Source organism: Taeniopygia guttata, chromosome 6 (genome assembly GCF_048771995.1).
Source record: "Taeniopygia guttata chromosome 6, bTaeGut7.mat, whole genome shotgun sequence".
NCBI classification, from domain to species: Eukaryota; Metazoa; Chordata; class Aves; order Passeriformes; family Estrildidae; genus Taeniopygia; species Taeniopygia guttata.
Window position 1 is genome coordinate 7,457,571 of NC_133031.1, and position 21,968 is coordinate 7,479,538.

Genomic DNA, 21,968 nt, shown 5'->3' on the forward strand with positions numbered 1-21,968 from the left:
GGTGGTTGGGTCACAATGAAGAAGCAATTTTCCTTTCCCCTGTCCTCCAGGTACGACCTGGGTGGCAAGAGATGGTCTGTTCCCTCAGTAGTTATCTCATGTCAGTAAGAAGAAATGTTCAGAGAAAGAAGAAAAGTGCTCTATCTTCCCCCTATTCTCAGCCTCCCCCTTTCTCTGTTCACGGTTGTTTTATTCAAGTATTTCCACTGGCAGTTCTTTTTCCACAAACGTGCTGGCTTCCAGAGGAGCAGGTCCTGCAGAGCAGATGTGCTCCCGGGGTGGGCAGAGCAGCGCCTGCGCCGTGCTGGGGCGGCGGGGGCAGCTGCTGCAGGCAGGAACAAGGCGGCAGTGTGGAATGAACGCCGGTGCACAGGCAGCTGTGCAGCCTTCAGTGCTAGATAACTCAGACACACATCAGTGCTCTCTGCCTGCACAGATGCCCAGTGGTCTGATAAGGCTGTGCTTTAGGGATCTCAAGACCCGCTCTTTCCTCAGGTACCTCTGCCAAAGAATAACCCCAAATACCAATTGTCAGTCTCTCTCTGTTATTTTGGATAGGTGCAAAATTTTCACAGCTGCGTTCAAGTAACAGAAGACTTTGTGTCTCCAGAACATCTTGTACAGTCATTTCACCTAACGCAGGAGCTGAGGCTGTCGAAGGAAGAAATCAATTATGATGATAAACTGCAGGTAGGAAATGAATGCTGCTCTGGAAGCGGCTGGGAAGGCAGGGTGTGCTTGGGCTCATTGAAATGCCGAGCAGTGCGTGGAGCTACTTCCTTGCTGCTGTTCACACAGAATAACAATGAGCAGCAGCATGAATGCCAGGGCTGTAAATGACTCTCCATTGAGCTGCTGGCTTTATTTCATGTTACATTTTAAAATGTGTAAAAAGCTGTTCCTTTTGCACAGGCTTGATGAAGCCTTACCTTTTTCCATCCACTAAGTTTAGGGCTCAGTCCTAAACTTTGCAGAGTTCCTCAGGTCACAGGCCTTACTAAAATCTGTCCCATGTTCTTGCAGGTTAAAAATATCTTGTATCATGCAGTTAAAGAAATGGTGAGAGCTTTGAAGATTCACGAAGGTGAAATGGAAGATGTGGATGAGAACTGAGCACACTCTGCTTTTTGGAAGTAGCATCACCCAGAGGTTATTTCACCTGATCTGTGAATGGTATACACACTAATTTAAGCTTCACAAACCATCAGTGCCAAGAAAACACAGTCATCATATTTACTTGTTAATGACACTGCAACGGTAGAGCTTCATATCACAGCCACTGTGATTCCATGTTCCACTTGCAAACAGTTGAGCAGCGTTCTGCTGTCTGTATTATAATGTACATGAAGTTTGTGAAATGTCAAAGATTTAAGATGATGTATTTATTTTTGGAAAAAACAACAAAATTCTATGCTATATTGTTGATCAAATGTAAATGTGACTTGTACAGTTTGCTAAAATAATTCAGATCTTTTTCACTACATTGAGACAGTTACTGTGAGAGTAGGACACAAACACCAGCTATTGCCTGCATTTGGGATCTTGCTGAGTCCGCACAGCAGTCATGTCATATTCTGAAAATTACTGCCAAATAATTGTAAACTTTGTAAAATATAAAGTATATAAAGTAGATATTAAATACAGACACTTCAGTATTTTATTGAAGCTATTCAGTGTACAATTAAACGTTTTCAAAAGGTGTAATTTATTTAAAAATTGTCTCATTTTGGTAAAATTTATGTGAACTTTTAAAGCTTAAATATTAAACTTAATATGCTATGTAAATATATACATATATACATTCAATGATGTATTTTTTTAAAACATTGGCTTGCTTTAATTTGTTAAAAGTGCAAGTGTTACACATGCTTTGTACATTGAAGTTGAAAGGGGTTTTACATTTTCCATTAAAATGACTTTGTCAGACTCGGTGGCGGTGTGGGTCTGTCTGTGCCAGGGCGGCCGCGTGCTGCCCTCTGCGGGCCGCGGCCGGCACTGCGGCAGTCGGCGCTCAAAATAATGGATGTTTTAAAAAATGTGGTTTTATGGTTTTTTAATTTAATAATGAAAAATGTTAGCATCTGAGCAGAGTTCTAGGTTTTGGAGTGAGTTTGAAAGCTTCACAAGAATTGTGCTTTAAGTTAATAAAACTATTCAAGTACTTAGATTGATTACCAAATATTAGGCGGAGCCAGTGGCCAGCTAGGGGATAGTAATTAACCTGGTTACAGTAACGAGCCTGGTTACTGCTTCCAGCCTGACACATCTGACTGGGTTTGGGGTCATCAAAAACCCCAAATCCCATGTAAGTTACCTTTCAAAATAATAAAGCACAAAAGCAATTCCTCATTCCAAAAGTCAGAATATTTAGTTGGCTCAAAAACTTGAATTTTCTCAAGTTGCAGAGGAATACCAGGGAGTTAATGGTGCTGCACTTAGCAATTGCTTCTTAATTTTGTAGCCTGTTCCATCTGTGATCATTTTTATTCTTCCCTGCAGCATTAGAGCATTGTCTGAAAACACAGGCTTTGCCAGTGTACATTTGCTTAATGAGAAGTGGACTCAAGTTGTACATACTTTGTTTTTTAAGTTCAGGATATGTAAATATTTAAGTATTTCCTTCTTCAGTTGAATTTTTTTCACATGCCTTGCAAGTATGAAATTACCATTCCCACTGCAGAGTCCCATTCCCCTTGGTTCTTCTCCTGCAGCCCAGAGCAGTTGTTGGGCCTGGGCCCTGGCTGCCATCACTGCTCACCCTTGTGCTGCTGTGTCCTGGCAGCTGCGTGGGGGCAGGCCTTGCTGTCCCCTGAGTGCCATGTTGCCACGCCTGCCCTGGCCAAAGCCATGGGTTTTCTCCAGCACCTCTTCTGCAGTGCATGTAGAGCTCCTGTGCCTCGAGGTCTGAGCTTTGGTTCCATCCTTTGGGCCCCACTGACAGCTGCCCCTGCCACCCTGGAGTGCTTAGAGACCTGGGCAGAGATCCCTGGCACTGAAGATGTTCTCTCCTTGGGTGAAACTGGAAGAGTGTCTAAACAGAGCCAGAAGTTGTTGAATTTCACAGGTACTCCAAATACCACTAAAAGACACCAAAAAAAAAAAAAAAAAGTACTTGGTGTAGCACATTCTGCTTACTGAGTAACTTAAGGTTTCTGGCTCTGTCACAATGAAGCCAAGCTCCCTGCTCCCCTGCAGGAACTGGGGCTAGTGTTGTGCTTGTGGCTGTGAGCATAACCAGAGGTGTTCATAGCTGATGTCTGACACCAGAGAGGGGTTTGTGGGAAGGTGTTTTGTTTTCAGGTCACTTTTTCTCTCTTGCCATGTTCCGTGTTCTGTGAGGTATTACTGGGCATGTTTTTCCCATCTTCCTTTGCTAAAGACTCTTGGGGAGTTTTCTGCTCTACAATCTCCACTATTTTAATACAGCCAGAAGTATTCAGTGAGATCAGCTGAAGCTGTTTGAGTGCAGGAGTGCTGTCAGCTGCTAGAACATGGATATAAAATACTATGTGTCATCTTTTGCCACTTCCCTATTGAGCACAAGCTCTTTGTCTGCTTTACTCTTCATGAAACTCCTCCTTCTTTCCCCTTTCGTGTCATTTGAAAGACCACACCTCGAGTCAGCAAAACTGTGAGCCCTGCTCCCCACACCCCCTCTTTCCCAGCTCCTTATCATCATCTCCACCCTCAGCACTGCTGTACAGTAAATGGCCATAGTAGTTTCTTTCCTGTTGTAACTGCAGAGGTACCTAATTTGTCAAAGAACAAAGCAGGGCTGTGATGACCTGAAGTATTTCAGCACAGATGGCTGCTGTGTTTATGGCTTAGGAGAAACAAATTGCTAGAATTGCTGGCAGGGAAATGGTGGTCCTTGTTAGGGAGGTCAGATGTAGGGGTTTAGAACAGTCTGATTTGCAAATCTATTTATTTTACTCCTCCAGCTTCATGCAAGTTGTTCAGATCTGTGTGTGTAGGCCAACCCCCATCTGATCAGCACTACGTTCTCATGCTCTCTGACCTTTTTGGTAGGTGGTAATTCTTTTTGTACCCTCTCCCGTGACATCCTGTCAAGCCCTCTTCTGCTCTCACAGCTGACAGCCTTCCCTGCGCCTATAACTGGGAATTTCCCTTCCTTCCTCCTTCCACAGCTCCCATTGCCTGTTCTGCTCTTTCCAGAGCAGGATGTTTGTGCTCTCCCCCACATCCGTGCTGGGTGAGCTGCCTCACCCTGTTGAGATTGCTGGAGTTGTCTCTGCTGTGCTTTCCCCTGCTGACCCCCAGCTTTGCTCCGAACAATGTCAGCTCTGCACTGTGCTCCTGCTCTCCGCTCTGACCCTGCTTTGATGGCTGCAGCGCTGTGGCTCCTTCCCGCGGTGTTGCACGGTCCGTGTGCCCCAGCAGGCAGCAGAGCAGCGCTGGGGGCGGTCCTCGCATGCACTGGCCACCACCACGTTCTTTATTCCCATCTCAGCAGGGTGGCCCAGGGAACTGCCCAAGGAGCAAATGCCCTGTGGCGTCAGCAGCACACACAAACGAACCTCTGTACTTTTTTCATTTGTTCTCATCAGTTTTGAAAAGGAAGTCACCATCTATAAATAGCTGCTAGGAAAATCTTGCCTCATAGCAAACTGAAGATGTGATTCACCTGATGTGTTGTGTGCAAATAGCTCAAATATACACATGGGCCTTTCTAAAGGTAAGTGGTGGACTGAGGGATTTTTGCCATTATGTTCCAAAGTGAACATTTCTGGTACCTTCCAAACATACCAAGGCTGTATATTCTTGTCCCTGGTGCCTGTTTCTTTTTCCAGTCACTGAGTCTGTGCTACCTTAGTGAAAATAGAGAGTCGGGTTTAGTAGCTCTGAGGCAGGAAATCCTGTATTTTCACAGCTCTGAGGATTTCATATTCTTTGATCTCAATAATACCTTACGTCCTGCAGCAAATGGACCTGAGGGAACACTTCAGATGATTACAAGACAAAAGCCCCGAGTAAGCTGAAATTACTTCAGGTAAAACAAATATGAGAGAAAAAGAAGGTGGAGGAAAAGATGGCTATAGCTCTTGATTCTTTAGGGAATAAAGAACTTTTTATACAATTGAACTCCACAGTCCTCATACTCGGGTAGGAAGGTGTGGCAAATAATGTCCAGCCTGTACCTGGCTTGTGGCAGCCACACCACTGCTCTGATTGCTGTGGAACACTTTGATTTTGTTTTCTACTCTCTTAGCCCAGCTCAGTACAGGATGTTACTAGCTGTTGTGGTTGTGTTTGCTTTTCTCCATGCACAGAGCTGGACTTGAAGGGGTCTCAAAAGATCAAGCCTTTTGTGGGAAAGGGAGTGTAGATGAGGTGTACATAGCTCCTGACACTGAAAGCAGGTCATCAGGAACTGCAGATGGCTGAAGAGCTGCTGCTGAGAGGACAGTAGGAATTCACTACCAGAGTTCCTGAACATGGAAATGCTCTCAGAGGAAGCAGTCACAAAATTCTTTTTTCCCCTTTTAATAAAAGCAAAATGTAAAACCCAACACTTCTGTATTTTGGTTTTAGCCATCATTTTAAGTAGCAACTGGTAGTGGTGAAGTCTCCAGATTTTATTCTCAGGAGACTCCACATTGCTTCCCAGTTGCCTTTCTTTGGTTTCTCGTTCTGTGGTGATACAGCCAGAGATTGGATAATTACAGTTTCTTTCAGCATAGCATATGTTGGCAATATTCAACAGGGCCAGTACTTTTGTGTGCCAAGGGTGGTTTCTGTGGTTAAAGCAAAGTCTATGAATAGAAGTCAGTGTCTGGATGTGTATTTAAAATTGGTTCTTGGTGAGACACTTTGAAATAACGGACCACAGGATTCTTTAGTTCTGTCCTTTATAAAACCCTGCAGCCCAGACGCACCACCCCGGGAGTGTTTCTGTGTGCTGTGCTAGGCTTTGGTGACGCGCCATGTGACAACCGGTGACTTACCGCTGTGTTGTTGCTGCTACAGCTCCAGCGGTCACCTCCTGCATTCCGCACCACGGGCCCGGGCGCTGAGCCCATCCTGTGGCGGTGGAAGAACGAGGGCACGGCCGGAGGGGCGAGGGCCCCGCGGCTCCCACCAGGTGGCGGCCGGTGGCCGTGGCAGCAGAGGGGATGCGGCCGGACACCGGACACGGGCTGCAGCACCGCGCCACCACACCCCCCTCTCAAATTTAATAATTTAAAACAGTTTTAAATTGTTGTGACACAAGTTAATTGCTGGCAGCCATGGGAGAAGAATTTCCTTAGGTTTATTGCTATGGATCTGTAAAACCTGTCCTCTAGTGGTGAGTATTCTCGGTACAACCTATCTTTCCTCCAATGCACCGAGTAATTGCTTAGCTCTGGATTCAGACTGAAGAATTCCTTACTCTAAAAAATTCAGCATCACTCACGAGAGTGGAACACACCCGTGCTCAGCCTTACTGCCTGGAGGTGGGATTCAGCAGCACTCGTGTTGAGTGGGCAGACTGCAAGAACAAACAAACGTTTGCTTTGCAGGACGGAGAGAAGTCTTAACGCCACTTCCAAAAGTGGCAGTATGGAGTTTTGCCCCTGCTTGGCCATCCTTCCCACAGAGAAGCAGCTTCTTTCAGATCTGGTGTTTTGTTTATGCAGCTACACATAAAGGGACAGTTTAGTGTTAAAATCAGGAAGGTAGAGCTTGCAATTCCCACGCTCCCACCTCTGAAGAACTCTGACTTCAACAGACCTAAAAAGTGCTTCCCTTCTCCTCCAGCTGCCATTTGCAGACACCACTGACATGTCTGTCCTGGAGTTAACATCCCTGAGCCACCACCCCAGCAGTGGCATGAGGTAGGTGCTTAAATAATTGTGTCTCCATCTTGTGAGCACATGCTACTCTCTTTGCTTCACTTACAACACTAGAAACAGCATGCTCCTCTGCCTTGCTACCTGGAATAGTCAGCCAGGCAGGGGCCAGCAGAGACTGGGACTTGCCCTTTGGTGGGAGCAGTGGGCTGGGTCTGACCTGGAACAGGTCACCTCATCACAGCTGGATAGGGCAATTTGCTAAACTGCTCCAACTGAAAAGTAACTTTTTTATTTCCCCAGCAAGATTAGATTCCAGCAACAATTCAGCACAAGGCACCTCCTCTAATGAACTTGTCTTACCTCTGTTTCTACAGACTTTTTCTAACCTCCAGTCCCTATGCTCCATCAAGCACAGAAGATGCCAGGTATACAGAGGTAAGGGGAGAATTTGCACAGCAGTAAGGTGTTCTTGCTGCACTTCCAAGTCTATTCTGGAAGAAAAATACACTCTTAGAAAGCAAGCTTACCTTTTTACAGTGTAAGAACAACTTAAAATGCCATAGTTTGCAATACTGAACACGTCACTAATCAGTAACAGCTGAAGGTAATTAATGCCTCCACTACACACTAAAACACCCAACTGGGCTCTAGGGCAGGGGCTGAACCGTGCTGGAAGGGATGGGCGTGAGGAGGCTGCACAGCCCTGCTCAGACCCAGCACCGTTCCTACAGCTCCTGCTGGGCTGTGCCCCAGCAAATCCACAGAGCTGCTCTGCTGATGCTCTGCAGGGCTGGAACCTGGCTGTCAGCCAGGTCACTCCACAGGTGGGCAAGGCCCTCTGAATTCATCCCAGCTTTCTTGAATTTGCTGGATGATGAACCTGGAAGCTCAGCTGTAATTGTATCCTAACACTTAGTACTAATTTGTTCTTTATACTCAGCAGCATTTGTACAAATGTAACAGACAATGTCAAAACACCTTGGTTTTTATTTTCCTATCCTTTTTGAATCAGGTTAAGCTGTAAACAATTTCTTTTTCAATCAAATACTGCCAGCTAGAATTACTTCCATTCATGCATCACTGAAAACAAAAAGGGTATTTTACCTTAAGTATAGATTTTTCATTTTAAACCATGTCACTTTATACAGAAACCAATAGCTAGATTCAATGCACCCTGATTAGTTATGTAAACAGATAACCCCCAAAAAAACCCACATCCACAGAACGAGTAAGTTGGTTCCTTCATAGAATGGAAATTAAAATCTCTCCTGACTAGAGGTTAACATGGTCAGGAATACAGAGTGTGGCACATAAATCCATCTAGGAGGTGTATAAATTGCACTGTATCTGAATTAACAAAGTTATGCATAATGAAATGCACAGTTTAAATTCATGCTAGAAAGCATTTTTCAATATGAAGTGGCAGCCAACTGGCAACCTTAACAGTTAGGTTCTGCACCATCATTTATGGCATTATAGATAACTATTACATATAGCATACTTAAAAACCCTGAAGGATTGTGTTACTTGAAACATTCTCCAGGCAGTCATTTGGTTTGAAACATTGGGAGAAAGACTAAAGAGATCACCATCTTATACCAACTATGGTACCTTTAACTTCCATGAAGTAAATCAGATATGATGTGTATTTCACAGTAACAAAGTTGCTTAATGCCTTTTCTCCAACAGCAGGATTGTGGTAAATGATTCTGCCCTCAGATCACCATTGTCCTGGTGGCTTTCCCTTTTCTCAAGTTTGGATAACTACACTGAGCACTTTTCCTGGTTTTTAACTGTTCATCAGTCCTTTCAGAATATCGTCGGAGAGTTCCAGCAGCGGGAGTTCAGGGGACGGGATGTCCAGGGGGGGAAGGTTGGGTATTGGAATGTCCTTCGCCTTCCCAGCAGTTGTTGCAAACTTCTGCCAAGTTGCAGCTGAAGAAGCAGATTCTGAGTGCTGCTGCAGACCCCACAACTCTGACTTCTCAACAAAATCAGTGTCTACATCCAACTCCTTGTCTACTGGAGATTTTTGGAGTCTAGCTCTTTCTGCTTTTAACTGCTTATTTTCTCTCCTTAATCTCTCATTTTCAGCTACAAGAGATTCTATGAGCTGCTTCAAATCTGCAATTTTGGTTGCCTGCTCTTCTATTATTGTTTTGTCATCTTTTGGCGCTTTACTCCCAATACATGCTTCCACTGGCTCCTTTTTTTTCTGAAGCAGAAATAAAAGTGTATCTGGGTCCCTGTCAAAGACACCCCGAATATCCTGTGAATGCTTCTCTGTGGAAGAGCTGTATTTCTGAGCAACAGGAACCAGTACATTTTGATCATCAGAGTCTTCAGCAGATGGTTTGTAAGAAGTCTGAAGATGTGTGGCTGCTTCCTTGTCAGCACTCTGCTGGGCTTTCAGCTTTTCCTCCCTCTTTGCCCTTTTCCACCTCTCCTGGATGAGCAGTAACTGTTTCATATGACTATCCCTTTGTAATTCCAGTGATAGCTGAGCCTGAGTAAGAACAAGATTAAACAATTTAGTTGGTGATCCCTAATGCCACCCAAATATTCACAAACATTGAATTACATGTGTGTAAATATTTACATAAACAGCATCACTACATGCCCAAGGGGGGGAACTTTTGTTATTGAGACATTAAGTCCAACAGGAAGTGCTCTCTGCTTGTACAGTGCAAAAGATTCAGATATGTCAAATTTAGCATAACTACTGGTGTTTTTGTTTGTAAGTCACTGACCAGGCTACAATATCTCTGGGCAGAGGCACTCAGAGTTTAGCTGACCTATGACCAACACCAAGAAGGAAGAGATTCACTTGGCATGCACGGCCACACTCTGGCTAAACAATGCAAATTTTCTGTATACTTCCATGATGGTATCTGTGTAGCCATATCAATAACACCCAAAATGAAGCAGCAAATAGCTCCAAGGCCAGGTATGGACCCAAATGATTCAGCCATATTTAATGAAGGAGGTGGCACAGTGGTTATTAACTCACCTTGGCGAAAGACCATTTTTCTACAAAAATGACCTGTGAGCAAAGACAGATGTCTGATCTCCAAGGGCTATTTGATTTCATAATATTGGCTGAAGTCAAAGCCTGCTGGTACATAAGTGCTGAGCAGCCTACTACATTCACAGATGAACTTGTGCAATGAATAAGAAAAAGTGTCAAGGTTGTTGTTCTAGAGATCCTCTAATCAGGATGCATTAAAACAAAATGACACACTGTAGATAAGATGCTTTTTATCTCAGCAAAATACTAAGTGCCTCACAGATAAAGTTAAACATGACACTAGTTCTGCCACCTACTTGAAGATGTCTGGCAGACTAGAAAGTCGGAGACCCCTTGGATGGGTTAAGGTTTCTCTTGTCCTTGGAAACACTCTCTAGGAGGATTAGTTTAGCACACTTGTGAAACTCCTGGTGCAATTGCGAAGGGTTCAGAAAACTTTGCAGAGGCCAATGCCCAGGAGGGGTGTGATCAGACACAGGGGACCCACGGGGTTGTGGCTGGCTCTGGCACCCGCCGCACTCGGCTCTCACCTGCTCCGACTGCGTCAGCTTCATGGCATCGGTAAGGTACCCTGCGGGACAGAACACCATCAGCACCGACAGCACGCCCGAAAACTTCCAGAAAAGCTAACAACGCCCTCAGACCTGTGTGCTCAATCCCCACATAAAGGCAGCAGTCTACAGGGAAAGTATTTACCAAGTTACAGTGGCTGGAAACACCTGCTGTTTTGCAGAAGTCTGAAAAAAAATAGTGTAAGACTTTGTAATACACACTACACCCTTCCCATGGTATCCTGCTGGCTAGGCTCACTCCAGTTTGTTTTTAGAGCAGCAGCAATTTCCAGAAAGACTTTGAGCATATCTTACTAGTGCTGAAAATGACAATGTATGAGAAATTCTCAACCAAATTTGGAATGATGCAAGGCAAAAGCAAGAAGCATTCAGGGTTTTTTCTGGGTTTTATCTTGGTATATGAAGTGAAAGAAAACAAAAAGTATGCATTTTAGAATGTAAGTGCACTCCCTCATCTCTCTGAGAATTCATAAATACCAAAGAAACGACTAGTTTCTCACTTTATGGGGTTTTCTAGTATTTATGAATGGAGCCAGAATGCCTGGTATCTAGATTACCATGTTTAGAGCAGCCACTTTGTCTCCACACAGGCCCCATCACTGAAAATGTCCTATTTGTTGCACCAGTTAAGACCTCCTTTCTTCTGCCAACTAGCTGCACACTGTCAGAGAGCTGAGGGACTCCAACACAAAAAATTAAGCAGGACTATTTAAATGGACAGGTAAATGCACAAGATCTCACAGAGAAGAGGCAGTCCCTGCAGTGTTGAGGTCTGTGATGCAAGCTGCTGTTTTGCTCGAGTTCTGGGGAGCTCATCACCTGTTCTTGGCTGCCTTGATTCAGACATTAGGAAAGGGAAGCTTTGTAAGCAAACATTTCTCCTTTACCAACAGAGAAAGCACTGTGACCTCGCCTATGAAAGCAGTAAAGAAAATGCAAAGTATAAAGAGAAACTGGCTTAGAGCAGGTACACAATTTCAGTCTGTGCATACCACAAGGTGCTGGCTTCATCTTCAGTCAAGAACTGCCTTCACAGTGATAACCACCCCCAATCTAAACAACTTTGGAAATGTCTGACTTTAGCTGCTCATATGAGAAAAAACATTTTCAAAAGGATTCTTGATCTGGACTGAAAAACAAACATTTTAAAAATAAAAATTTTGCAAGTAACTAGACATTCTACTTACACAGAATCATAGAATCTGATGAGTTGGAAGGGACCCAGTAGGACCATCAAGGCCAACTCCTGGCCCTGTGCAGGTCACCCCAAGAATCCCATGTGCCTGAGAACACTGTCCAAACACTTCTTGAATTCAAGACAGGCTTGGTGCATGCAAATCTTAAAACTGATTTTAAGAGCTGAAATGTGAGAAATAAACTACTCACCAGCAGCTTTTTTGTGACAAGAAATTGCTTCTTCATATTTCCCTGCTGCCAACAAGCGGTCTGCTTTTCTGCTTTGCTGGTGAGCCTTAAAATTAAAAAAAGAACATTACATAAATGAGGATAAATGGACAAATAGTTATACCTGTCTTTAAAGTAACCAATACATCTGAAAAATCTGTACTGATTCCAATTCTCAGGCTTTTAGGCTCAGATCTTCTCTCACTTCCAAGCTCTGTAACTGGACTTCTTTAATACTACCTTACAGGAGTCTGAACTGGTAAGAACTGAAGTTTGTTAATGCAGCAAAACTGGTGTGTACACAACAAAATACTTTTGAAGCTGTTCCTCTGAAAACACATTTCTCTTTCTAAGCAGGCACCATAGTAATGTAAAAAGAACATTAGGCCAAAAAAAGTTATGAAAAGTTATAAGTATTTTGGACCAATTTGTCTGAAGAATGCAATATATTTGAAGTGTGTTACATCTTACAGCTGATTTGACATTTTCTGCTGCCTCATGCCCAAGACGTTTTGTCTCTTAGGTGAATAACTTGCCTTTTTTTTTTTTTTTTTTTTATCTGCAGCTTACACCAATTAATGGTTGCAGCGCAGCCATAGTTAAAAGTATCAAAGTCACGTTGTTGCTGTACACCAGTTAAATCTATACTAGTATTTGTAAACCACTAATGTAAACCACCAACACAGACTAAGGTTGTAGCTGAAAGCAAACATTTGATGCAAGTATTTGCATATGCTTAGTGAGAAACTATTGCATAACCAGCACTGCAACATTCATTAAAGCAAGTCTTTTTTGTCATTACTACAAGACATGGATTTTATGGCCCTTCCTCCAAGACAAGCTGTGTAATGTGAAAGCTACGAGCACTAGCTGGTGAGACTGTTCAGGACTGCTTTACTACATGTTGAGCTTGAAGTAAACAGACACCAGGTGCTGATACCTATATGATACTGATATTAACATCCATTTTAAATACAAGTCTCAAAATGCAGATCAGTTTGTCATTTTTGTCTGCCAAGTAGAGTTATGCCCTACAGTATTACAGTAAGTTCAGTGTTCTAGAAGAATCTTAGCAGCTCTGACAGCACAGAAGAGAATGACTTGTACAGAAAACATCTGTTTGGGCAACAGCTGTTCTTAAGCAGTCCCTGGCAGTTACACCACTCCATGAAGACATTTGTCTTTCCTAAAACTGATTTCATATGCTAATATGGTGTGTTCTTAAAAAACCTAAAACACAAGTCCTTGATTCTTCACAAGAAATATTCTTTGTTATATTCTTCTTCTTCACCTTCACTGAATCCTCAGAGCATTGTTAGCATTTCCCATTTCTTCTACCCTGAGGTTAAATAATCTCAGAAGAGGAAGTGTTTTCCTATTGGAAAATCATCTGTTTAATGGCCTTTTTCTTTGGACTCCTACGAAAGACATATGCCAGAAAGATAAACTCATTTCCCTTTGACATGAAAAAAAAGTATCAGCACAGATAAAGCCATCTCCTTGGTTATTCCTGGGAGCTTGTCCCGTTACAAATTAGCTACGTCATGGACATAAAAACACCTGAGCTAGCTCTTGGCAAAACCAATTTTTCAGTAAATTAGTATTGATACAGCTGCTTCTGCAAACTGCATGGGTAGGTATAAAATAAACAGGGAAAGAGGAAATAGAATAGCCAGAGACCAAAGAGGCAAAAATGCAATTCAAAAAGTCAGAGGACAAGTTCCATTTACTAGTTTTTACATATAAGAATTTTAGTCACATTGTTTTCAAACATTATTCATGTATGTTTTAAACTGCTGGAGTGTGATCTTACTCAGATCACTTAAGCACATGCAGAACATCTGAGGACATTCAGTTCTTATTTGACTGAGCAATTAAATTATTTCCATTCTCAATTAACTTCCACTGAAGCTGAAGAGAGTCTGAAGAAGTTGGGCTGAACTGTGAATAAAATTAAGAAAACAACAGTCCATAGATGCTGGCAAAAACGAAACCTAGGATCCTCTGATGACAAAGGTCACAATGCCATTCTTGCTCTTACATCAAAATATACATGTCAGGTCATCTTACTCTGATGCAACAGAATTCCCAATGGAAACAACAGGAGCCACACCAGAAGGAAAAAAAAAAAAAATCAGTTTTAAGCACAGCCCTGTGTGAGAAAACTAGCTGTTCTGTGGTCAATCATGGGCAAGGAATTCCTATTTTCCTATCTCTTCCTGACAGGTTGACAAGAAAATACTTGTTCATTTATTCTAGCCCATGTTTGTTCCAATTAGTTGATTATGGAAAGACCAAGGAATTTCTGCCACTTTCATGGCAGCTTATTTATCAATAAGCAATTTGAAGAAATTAGTAGTGCTGTTTCCTAGCAGCAAGTGATGAGGCTACAACAGAAGTATTTGGATGCTTATCAGCCAATATCATGGATGAGCTTCTGCATCTTGTCTACTCTGATGGGTTATTGTTAGTGCTCAGTTACCCTCAGTCATGCAGCTTCCAACCATTGTTAGCACATCTATTTTGAACTCAGAGTGGCCTGTATCCCATTATAAAACTGGCAATGGAAGAACTGGTCCTCTGTCATAAAGAGAAGATTACTCTCAGGTTTATCCCTGGTTTGATTTCATGACAGAGGAAGGTATTTACACAACTGCTCTGGAGCTTCAATGCTGGCTCCCAGCAGATTCATGCAGGATTGCTTTGACTTTGGTCTTGCTGCTGTGATTACAGAAACACCTGCTGCTTGACTGTGGTAGGTTTATAGATCTGATTTCTCTTTCCTCTTCCACTTGCAGTGCTGGAAATTAATGTAGGATGGGGTGTAGAATAATTATAATTTATTAAGAAGCTACAGAATTGAAAAGGGGAAGCAGGTTGACAACTACTTTCAGATGTCCCTCCCAATCCTGATGAGCAGGAATTCCCAGTAGGCAAATGGACAGGTGTAACAACTTGGCTCTTGTAAAAGGAAGCAGGTGTGAGTGAAGGATGGCCAAGCTAAAAAGCTTCCTCACCTTGCCCCATTCTAGTTGGTTCTTAAGAGAGTTGGGTAGCCTTACTGTGTGACTTGAAGCACTGTGGACTAACTGCAGAAGGTGAGTGAGACATTTTTCCACACTCTTTGTAAATGTAGTTGAGATGCTGAGGGATGACACTTGCTTTAGTAAGTTTGTACTGAAGTGTCCTAGGGAAGTGTTCCTATTTGATCTTTCCACTCAACTAGCCCAAATCATTGCCTGTGTAATCCCTGAACAGCAGAGCCCAATCAAAGAATCCTCTAGAACAGCAATGAGTGTCCTCTTTACTTATAGCTTTAACCAAAATATAACACTCTGCTTCTTTGTGGTTTTTTTTTGTTTTTTCCCCACTACAGACTAGATAATGATGTGACTGCAGGCTGTGAGAAATGAAGCCATAAGGCCCACTTGCCAGACCTCAAAGGAAAAAAATAACAATATTTTCTTTCTACTTACAGCATAATCTTACAACTTAAAGAACTACCACAGTATGATCCTGGCTCAGGTTGTGGGGATAAGGAGGGAAAGCTGCTACTCTTCCCATACAATTCTAGTTGATGGCTAGCTATTGTGGAAAGGAGAATAACAGGGAAAAAAAATCTGTTTGCGTCAACAGTATAAGGTTTTTTAAAAAGGGCAGATGTAGTATACATTTTCAAATAGTGTAGGCCTACTACCCTCTCCTAAGAGCAATGCAACAGTGCTCCTGCAGCTGAGACAGGTGTGTTTTGTTTTTCTCTGTTCCACTAATGGGAACAGCTCTTCACTGGCCAAAACCTTGCACAAGATGTTAAGCTTACTTAAAATGACAAAGGCAGGAAAAAACCAGCTGCTAGAATGATGGAGCATGATGAAAGTTTAATTGCAAAGAAGTTTCTGTTTGTAAATGTTTTAAGTGAAACCACTGTTTGATGCTGCTATCTATTTTATGTTATGGACTGTGCATACCAGTTATTCTTGCCAGAAAAGATTAATACCTGTGCTCTCCTACTGCTGAAAACAAGGGGGAAGGGTTTTTTTAAAGAGATGAGGGATCTACTTTGGGATTTGTTTCCTTAAGGATGTAAGTCTGATTTCTATTTTGAATAGTCAAAGTATACACTGCATTGCTTCTCTGTAATCCAGAGGAGTGCTAAGTGTTTTCCACGTGGGTGTTTACAGCAGCACGCCACAAAGGGTAAGACAAGGTGGTGCACCATGGTTCTCCCCACCCCACACACTCTGTCAGAGGCTACACCTACAGAAGCCTCTTTCAAACCCATTCTTACCAGGAAATAGTGGATTTTGAAAGATTTAAATGTGTATGTCCTCATATGCAGTGAAAAAATGTAATGAAGAGAGAATACAAGTCCAAAACTTGATCTGAGAGGTCCAAGAATAAACTGTGGCCATTCATTTATTTTAAAAAGTGCAACCTTAACCAGGGTGACTATGCAAAATGCTTGTATTTACTGGCAGTTGCACTAAAAGTAAAAATAATAATGAGTTGTACTGTAACTTAAGCTAAATAATGAGACTATATTTGCAGTAAAACTAAAGAAATGGTAATGGTGTAGCTTTACCAAAAGAAGAAAGACCCCATTTTTAAATATGTTTTCTGTAGAGAAAGGTGACTAAAGATCAACCACAAAATGGCAGAACCCATTGTGGATGTTCAACCAAGACCACTAGTCACATGTTAGCTCAATTTTCTGTTTTTGAAAGCCTATATTTAGCAAGGCTGACAGAACAATGACTCACCTGTGTAAATTATAGTTTAGTGTTCCTATAGAGCAAAACAAGTATGTGACACTATCATGAGAATGTTAATGTTGAAAATACAGACCCTTCACTCATTTTGTACTGAATTGTAAAGATGTTAAAGTTCACCCATGTAAGCAATAGTATTAGACTTTAAATATATGGGCAGTCACGCAAGCAGTTGTTTATGCAACCCCCATTAATTGACTGAATAGCTCTAATTGACTACATGTGTGTTCCCAACCTATTCCAAGTTTCAGATAAAATGGTTATTCTGAGTTCCTCACCATGCAAATGCAATTAAAAGATCTGGAATTAACCCAACTTGCATTCATACTGCTCTGGTTAGGTGGAGTCTTCAAAATCCTACACAGAGAGAGCTGCAGCCCTTTCCCTGATCACCTGCACCTTCATTAAGGTGTGGTATCCTTTTACCTACTGCATAGTCAAATCAACCTCATTCTACTCCTTTTCATCCATTCAGTATGACAAAAGCACTAAATGCTTCAACTTGTTTTTCAGAGCCATTTTCAGACTCACGGAATGAATTAGGTTGGAAAAGACAGAGAGATTGAGTTCAGCCTGTGACTGAACACCACTGTGTCAGCTAGACCATAACACTGAGTGTCATGCCTGGTCTTCCCTTATCCAGGGACAGTGACTCCACCACCTCCCCAAGTGCCTACAGCTCTCAGCTGCTTTGGCTGTGTTCTTGTCCCCATATATGATGTGCCACAGTGGTACTACACAAGTCTTGCTAACTGAAGGTTACAAAGATAAGTGAGAAGTGTTCCACTGCCCTGATAAACAAAACCAGTCTGGGCTTCTGTATGTAGCCCTAAACCACAAGGCTCAAGCTGTTACAGCAACTGAGCCACCTCTCAATAGGAGCATCTGAACCATTACAAACAATTGTCCAGTAAACAAGCTTCCAAGAGCAACAATTTCAAAACAAGTGGGGCAGAAAGGCTTCAGCTGGGCCTTCAGTCTGTCTCACCAGGCTTCTCTGAGATGGCTTCATATGGGTGTTTAAACTGCTGGTCATGCTTACTCAGAGCTGAACTCTGTGGCTTGATGACAGGCATGTAATGCCAGTGTGACACAGCAGAAAGGCACTGCTGGTAGGTACCCAAACAGCACAGGTACACTGAGGAAATAACACCCATCAGCCACCCATTGCTTAGCTAATTATGTCCTTGACTGGGAGCTGCTGCAAGTTGTTTTATGTGCCACAAGGAACAGTTGTGTGTTGTGCTCTCACAGCAGTTACATGCCTGCACAAAACATTGTCCAGCTTTTCCAAGGTGGCTATTACAGATCTGACGGACCTCTTTATGCACCTCCAGCCACTTTACTCAGATATGCTGCTGCCTCCCTGGATTCATATATTTTGGTTCTTCCACCACTGTGGTAAAAACAGACTTTGTATTAAGTATGTCTGTCTAGTGATACTTCCCCTTTTGTTACCTTACAAGCTTGTTCTCTGTAATTGGACTTCTTTTGAGTGCATCTGCCTTTTTTTGGTTTCATTTTACACTGGAAGACCAAATATAGCAGCTGTCAGGTTAAGACTGAAAAAAAAAAAGTCAAAGAAAACAAATGGGGTTCCATGGATGTTTCTGTAGATTAACATAATATTTATGGTTTTCCAATGAAAATGACAAAGTTCAGGCTGGCATTAAGTCTCAAACACATTAACATGTGTGGTTTAAATTGTATGGTCTCTAGTGAACTTCCGTTGATGTTTTCCATTTTCTCTTCCTACACTTCCATACTGCATATTTATTCTGCTTGTTATTTTACCTCTGTGTGGATGTAGTATTACTTCACTTTGAAATAATCATTAAAGTAAACCATTGGTTGGTTTGCACTGGAATGGCTGCTACTGATGGCAAGCAGCATTAATATTAAAAGCTTTCATTATATGAGATTCTTGGAATACACACTTTGTGCTATTCTCACTCCAGCTATTGGTCTGTGCCTTCTGGTTTTCACTAAAACAGCAGCCTTCAAGCTGGGTCCTTTATGCTTCAGGAAACTTAATAGGTGATAGATATCAATCAGATTTTCGACCGTATTTTATTATAAACCATACAAATACTACTACCTTGCAGGAAGAATACAAGGTAGAGGGGGCATAGCTCCTCAGCTACAGGACAATACCGAGCTGTGAAAGCAGAATATGAAGAATTATGAAGTCCTGGGTGTCAAACTCTGTTTAAAGAGCAATTTCTAGTATCTTCCTGAGGTTAATACTATTTGCTTCACTTTTACTGTGTTACTTCCAAGCTTCTGATGGTCAGCAGTGTGTGGTTGTGCTTCTTAACTTGTAGCTTTTGCTCCTACACCTAAGAGTAAAATTATGGCTGGATGTGACATCAAAATTCTTTGCCTAAATCAGATGGCAGTAGGAAGTGCCCCTATAGCAAGCAGCACAGAGAAGCCCCTCAAGATGCGCTGTAAAAACATGCAGTGTTCGTAGAACACTTATCTTCATGCTTTTACAGTGTAAGTTTTAATTTGTAAAAAGAATGCTGAGATGTTTTTGGTCTAGATTGTGTGAAATAAGTAACCAGCTGGGCTAGGTACCTTCTATATAGCTACCTGCTGGTGCAGGGACTCCATTTACTTCATGCTGGTTTTAAGTTCCACAGCATAACCTAAAAAATTTTTGCATGAGGCTGAAGAAGACTCAGTTCCATAAAGATAAAATATTATTTTAGGGAAATGTATCTTTCAAAAGTTTCAGAAAAAGAGCATAATTGAAGCCAGGAGAATATAAGATATGGCATTAAAGTGTAAGGGGTGGGGTGTGGGTTTTTGTTTGGTTGTTGTTGTTGTGTTTGTTTGGGTTTTTTTGTGGCTATGAAAATCAAGACAATATCCATGCTTTCCAGTAACTAAGACTAGATGATCCACTATAAATGGACAATTTTTACAAGACAAAGCAAGATTCAAGTACTGTGGTAAATCGTAATGAATAGCCTGAACTGATGAAAAATCAGTTTTGTGAAAATTGTCAAGTCATGATGTATTGGAAGAGGGAAAAGATCTTGTATTTAAACCACTGATAGCAGTTAAGTAAGACTAATGATTGCTGTATCCAAAATCACTTTTGTAGTTTAGGTGCTGGGTGATTTGGAGGCTCTGGTTGGTTTTCCTTTTCTTTTGGTAGCTTTATTTTCCTCATTGGCACATTTCGAAAAAGTTGCGCTTTTTCAATTCACTGGAACTAGATTTAGGTAAGAGAAGAGTGCAATAGGTAACACCAGATAGTATCAAAAACTTAAATGAATATTGTTATTTTGGAGGTTGGCACCTTCCCTGAATGATGTTGTCAATCTGAAGCTCCACAGCAAAGAGGGGCTGTGAACAGAAGAGCTCTGCAGAATTGTAGTTACTCCTTCCTGTTCATGTCCTTGTAAAAACAGAGCCATGTTCTAACCATGGTACTCTACCTGTTCAACCCTCTTATCGTGAGAAGTTTCCATGGTGCTTGACACAGCCTCAATGGACATGTCACTCTCCTGTATATGATGATCCATGACTATACTGCACAGCAGCTTCAAGAAAAGCTTTTGTACTTCACGACACTCTCAAGCAGTAGAAACATATTCACAGGTAAATTCATAATTTTGTGTATGAAAGCATGTAAAGCAACTCTTTTTCCTGTATCATCCATTACACAGAAGTGTCTTGACCTTATTGTCAGCCTGGAGCTAGACAGGCATGGTAACTGCACACTCCAGTTGTGGTTCCAAGGTCATAAACCAGGCTTTAGTCACAGTTGTGTCACTCCTACCATCTCTAAATGGCCGCATAAGAGACATTACTGACTGGTGATATTGCCAAAAAAGTTGCTACTTTCAGACATTTACTAGTGAATATACAATTATAATTTTCTATTTAGAATCTTACGTACTATATCTACTTTTTAAAAAGGTTTTCACAATGTCTGTGAGATAGCTATAGTTTAGCCCTCCTGTTTTACCATGCTTTATGTTTGCCTGACTTTAACCCCATGATCAACAGGTTACAAGAGCTTTCCTATTTCCTGTTGTTCCACATTTCAAGTAGTCTTTCAGTAGACAGAATAAATTGTGAGTCAGAATGATGTTGACATACCCAGAGTGGTTCTTCACCATTGCAGAATCTACAGATGTAAATAGACCATCTTCCTAGTACACTGTCAGCCCTAATTCCATAGGTGGTCTGCAATGACAGTTGTACAAGTCTTTTTGAAACTAGGCAGAGCAACCTAGAAATACCTGATTGACTCTGCAGGCAATGATTTGTCAGGGCTGACACCATCCTGGCATAAATAAGCTTTGATTAAAACCTAAACTGCAACAAGTCTCTGAGGTTTGCATGGCAATGTCTAAACAATTCCTGGATCAAACTCATTCCTGGAAGCAATGCAGCTGTGCTGTCTCTGGCTAACTGGACTGCTGGACCAAAACTTGTTTTCTAAGGGCATGCTCTGTGTATCACCACATAGCTAAGATACAGCTTTGGTAAAACCCACAAGGCAGCAGAGAATTAACTCTTCTTGACCTAGATCTTATCTATGGGACAGAGACCTGCCAATTTAGACCGTTTAACATCTGCTTAGCTTTTGTGAAGAAGCATTTTTTAGACCGTCTGTGTTTTAATTCAGGTTCCTTAGAAATTTACTTTAAGCAGAATAATTCCTGATTTCAAGGTTTTAAAGTATTTTACCTTCTGAAATTAAAGGAAGCACTTAGCCAATCCTAGGCCCTCACAAGCCTCTAAAACTCTCGAAACTCTCATGGATATGTCATCTAAACGTTTCCTTCCCGAAGTGCCCTCGTCCCTCGCTTTTGCAAGGCAATGTCCCCCCACACGCTCCAGGGTAAGCACGGCACGACGCGCACCCCCTGCTGCTGCTGCTGCCCGCGGGCCGCGCTCCGGGCCCGGCGGGAGCGGACAGCGCACAGCGCACCCCTCCTGCCTCCCTCCGTCCCTCCCGGAGCCGCCTCCGGCCCGGGAATGCCGCTGGGCCCCGCTCCCGGCCGGGCAGGGCCTGACACGAGACCTGAACAGGCGTTTGTGGGGAAAGAAGGGCGGCAAGAGCCCCTTTTTCTGTTCAGGTCGCGCCTCTCCACCTGCTTACCCGGGGGTAGGAACCGAGGGGTGTCACCCTCTCCCCGCTGTCTGAGCGGCGGTGGCACCGGCTGACCCGACGCGCCCCCCTTCCCCTCCACTCCCCGCGCTCACCAGGTTGAGGGGCCCCTCCATAACTTCCATGGGCGGCGGGGGCTGCGGGCACATGGGCGAGGGGCGCTCGCCGGTGCCCCCGGCCCGGCCCGGCCCGGCGCGGCGCGGGTTGTAAACACGGCGGCCGCTTCCGCCCTGCCCGCGAGAGCGGAGCGCCGCCTCGCGAGACTTC

General features: G+C 42.7%; 2 protein-coding genes across 19 annotated transcripts in view; one reads left to right on the plus strand and one right to left on the minus strand.

Annotated features, from left to right (window-relative positions):
- The window catches only part of JMJD1C (jumonji domain containing 1C), a 158,605-nt gene extending 156,679 nt beyond the window's left edge, over positions 1-1,926 (plus strand). For all 17 annotated transcript variants that reach the window (XM_030276681.4, XM_072930884.1, XM_030276682.4 and 14 more), the window contains 2 exons: positions 559-690; positions 1,024-1,926. In XM_030276681.4, coding sequence (XP_030132541.4) covers positions 559-690; positions 1,024-1,113 — 222 coding nt within the window. In that variant the 3' untranslated portion in view covers positions 1,114-1,926. The remainder of the gene's footprint in view (positions 1-558; positions 691-1,023) is intronic.
- Positions 1,927-7,763: 5,837 nt separating this feature from the next.
- NRBF2 (nuclear receptor binding factor 2) lies at positions 7,764-21,967 on the minus strand. Of its 2 annotated transcripts, none has more exons than XM_030276703.4 (4): positions 21,797-21,967; positions 11,781-11,865; positions 10,353-10,393; positions 7,764-9,300 (listed from the first exon to the last, which is right to left on the minus strand). In XM_030276703.4, the coding sequence occupies exons 1-4, from the start codon at positions 21,848-21,850 to the stop codon at positions 8,584-8,586; spliced, it is 897 nt and encodes a 298-aa protein (XP_030132563.1). In that variant the 5' UTR covers positions 21,851-21,967; the 3' UTR covers positions 7,764-8,583. The 2 variants fall into 2 exon arrangements, with proteins under 2 accessions (XP_030132563.1, XP_072787021.1); XM_072930920.1 differs by lacking the exon at positions 21,797-21,967 and adding an exon at positions 20,684-21,667.
- Between the last annotated feature and the right edge of the window lies 1 nt (position 21,968).

Excerpts from the sequence above, each read along its gene's own strand:
- NRBF2 (XM_072930920.1), bottom strand. The coding sequence starts at position 20,869 with ATGGTGTCAGCCCTGACAAATCATTGCCTGCAGAGTCAATCAGGTATT. Across the intron at positions 11,866-20,683 it reads ATGGTGAAGAACCACTCTGG|GCTCACCAGCAAAGCAGAAA; the intron begins GTATGTCAACAT and ends TTTAATTTTAAG. Across the intron at positions 10,394-11,780 it reads TTGTCACAAAAAAGCTGCTG|GGTACCTTACCGATGCCATG; the intron begins GTGAGTAGTTTA and ends TCTGTCCCGCAG.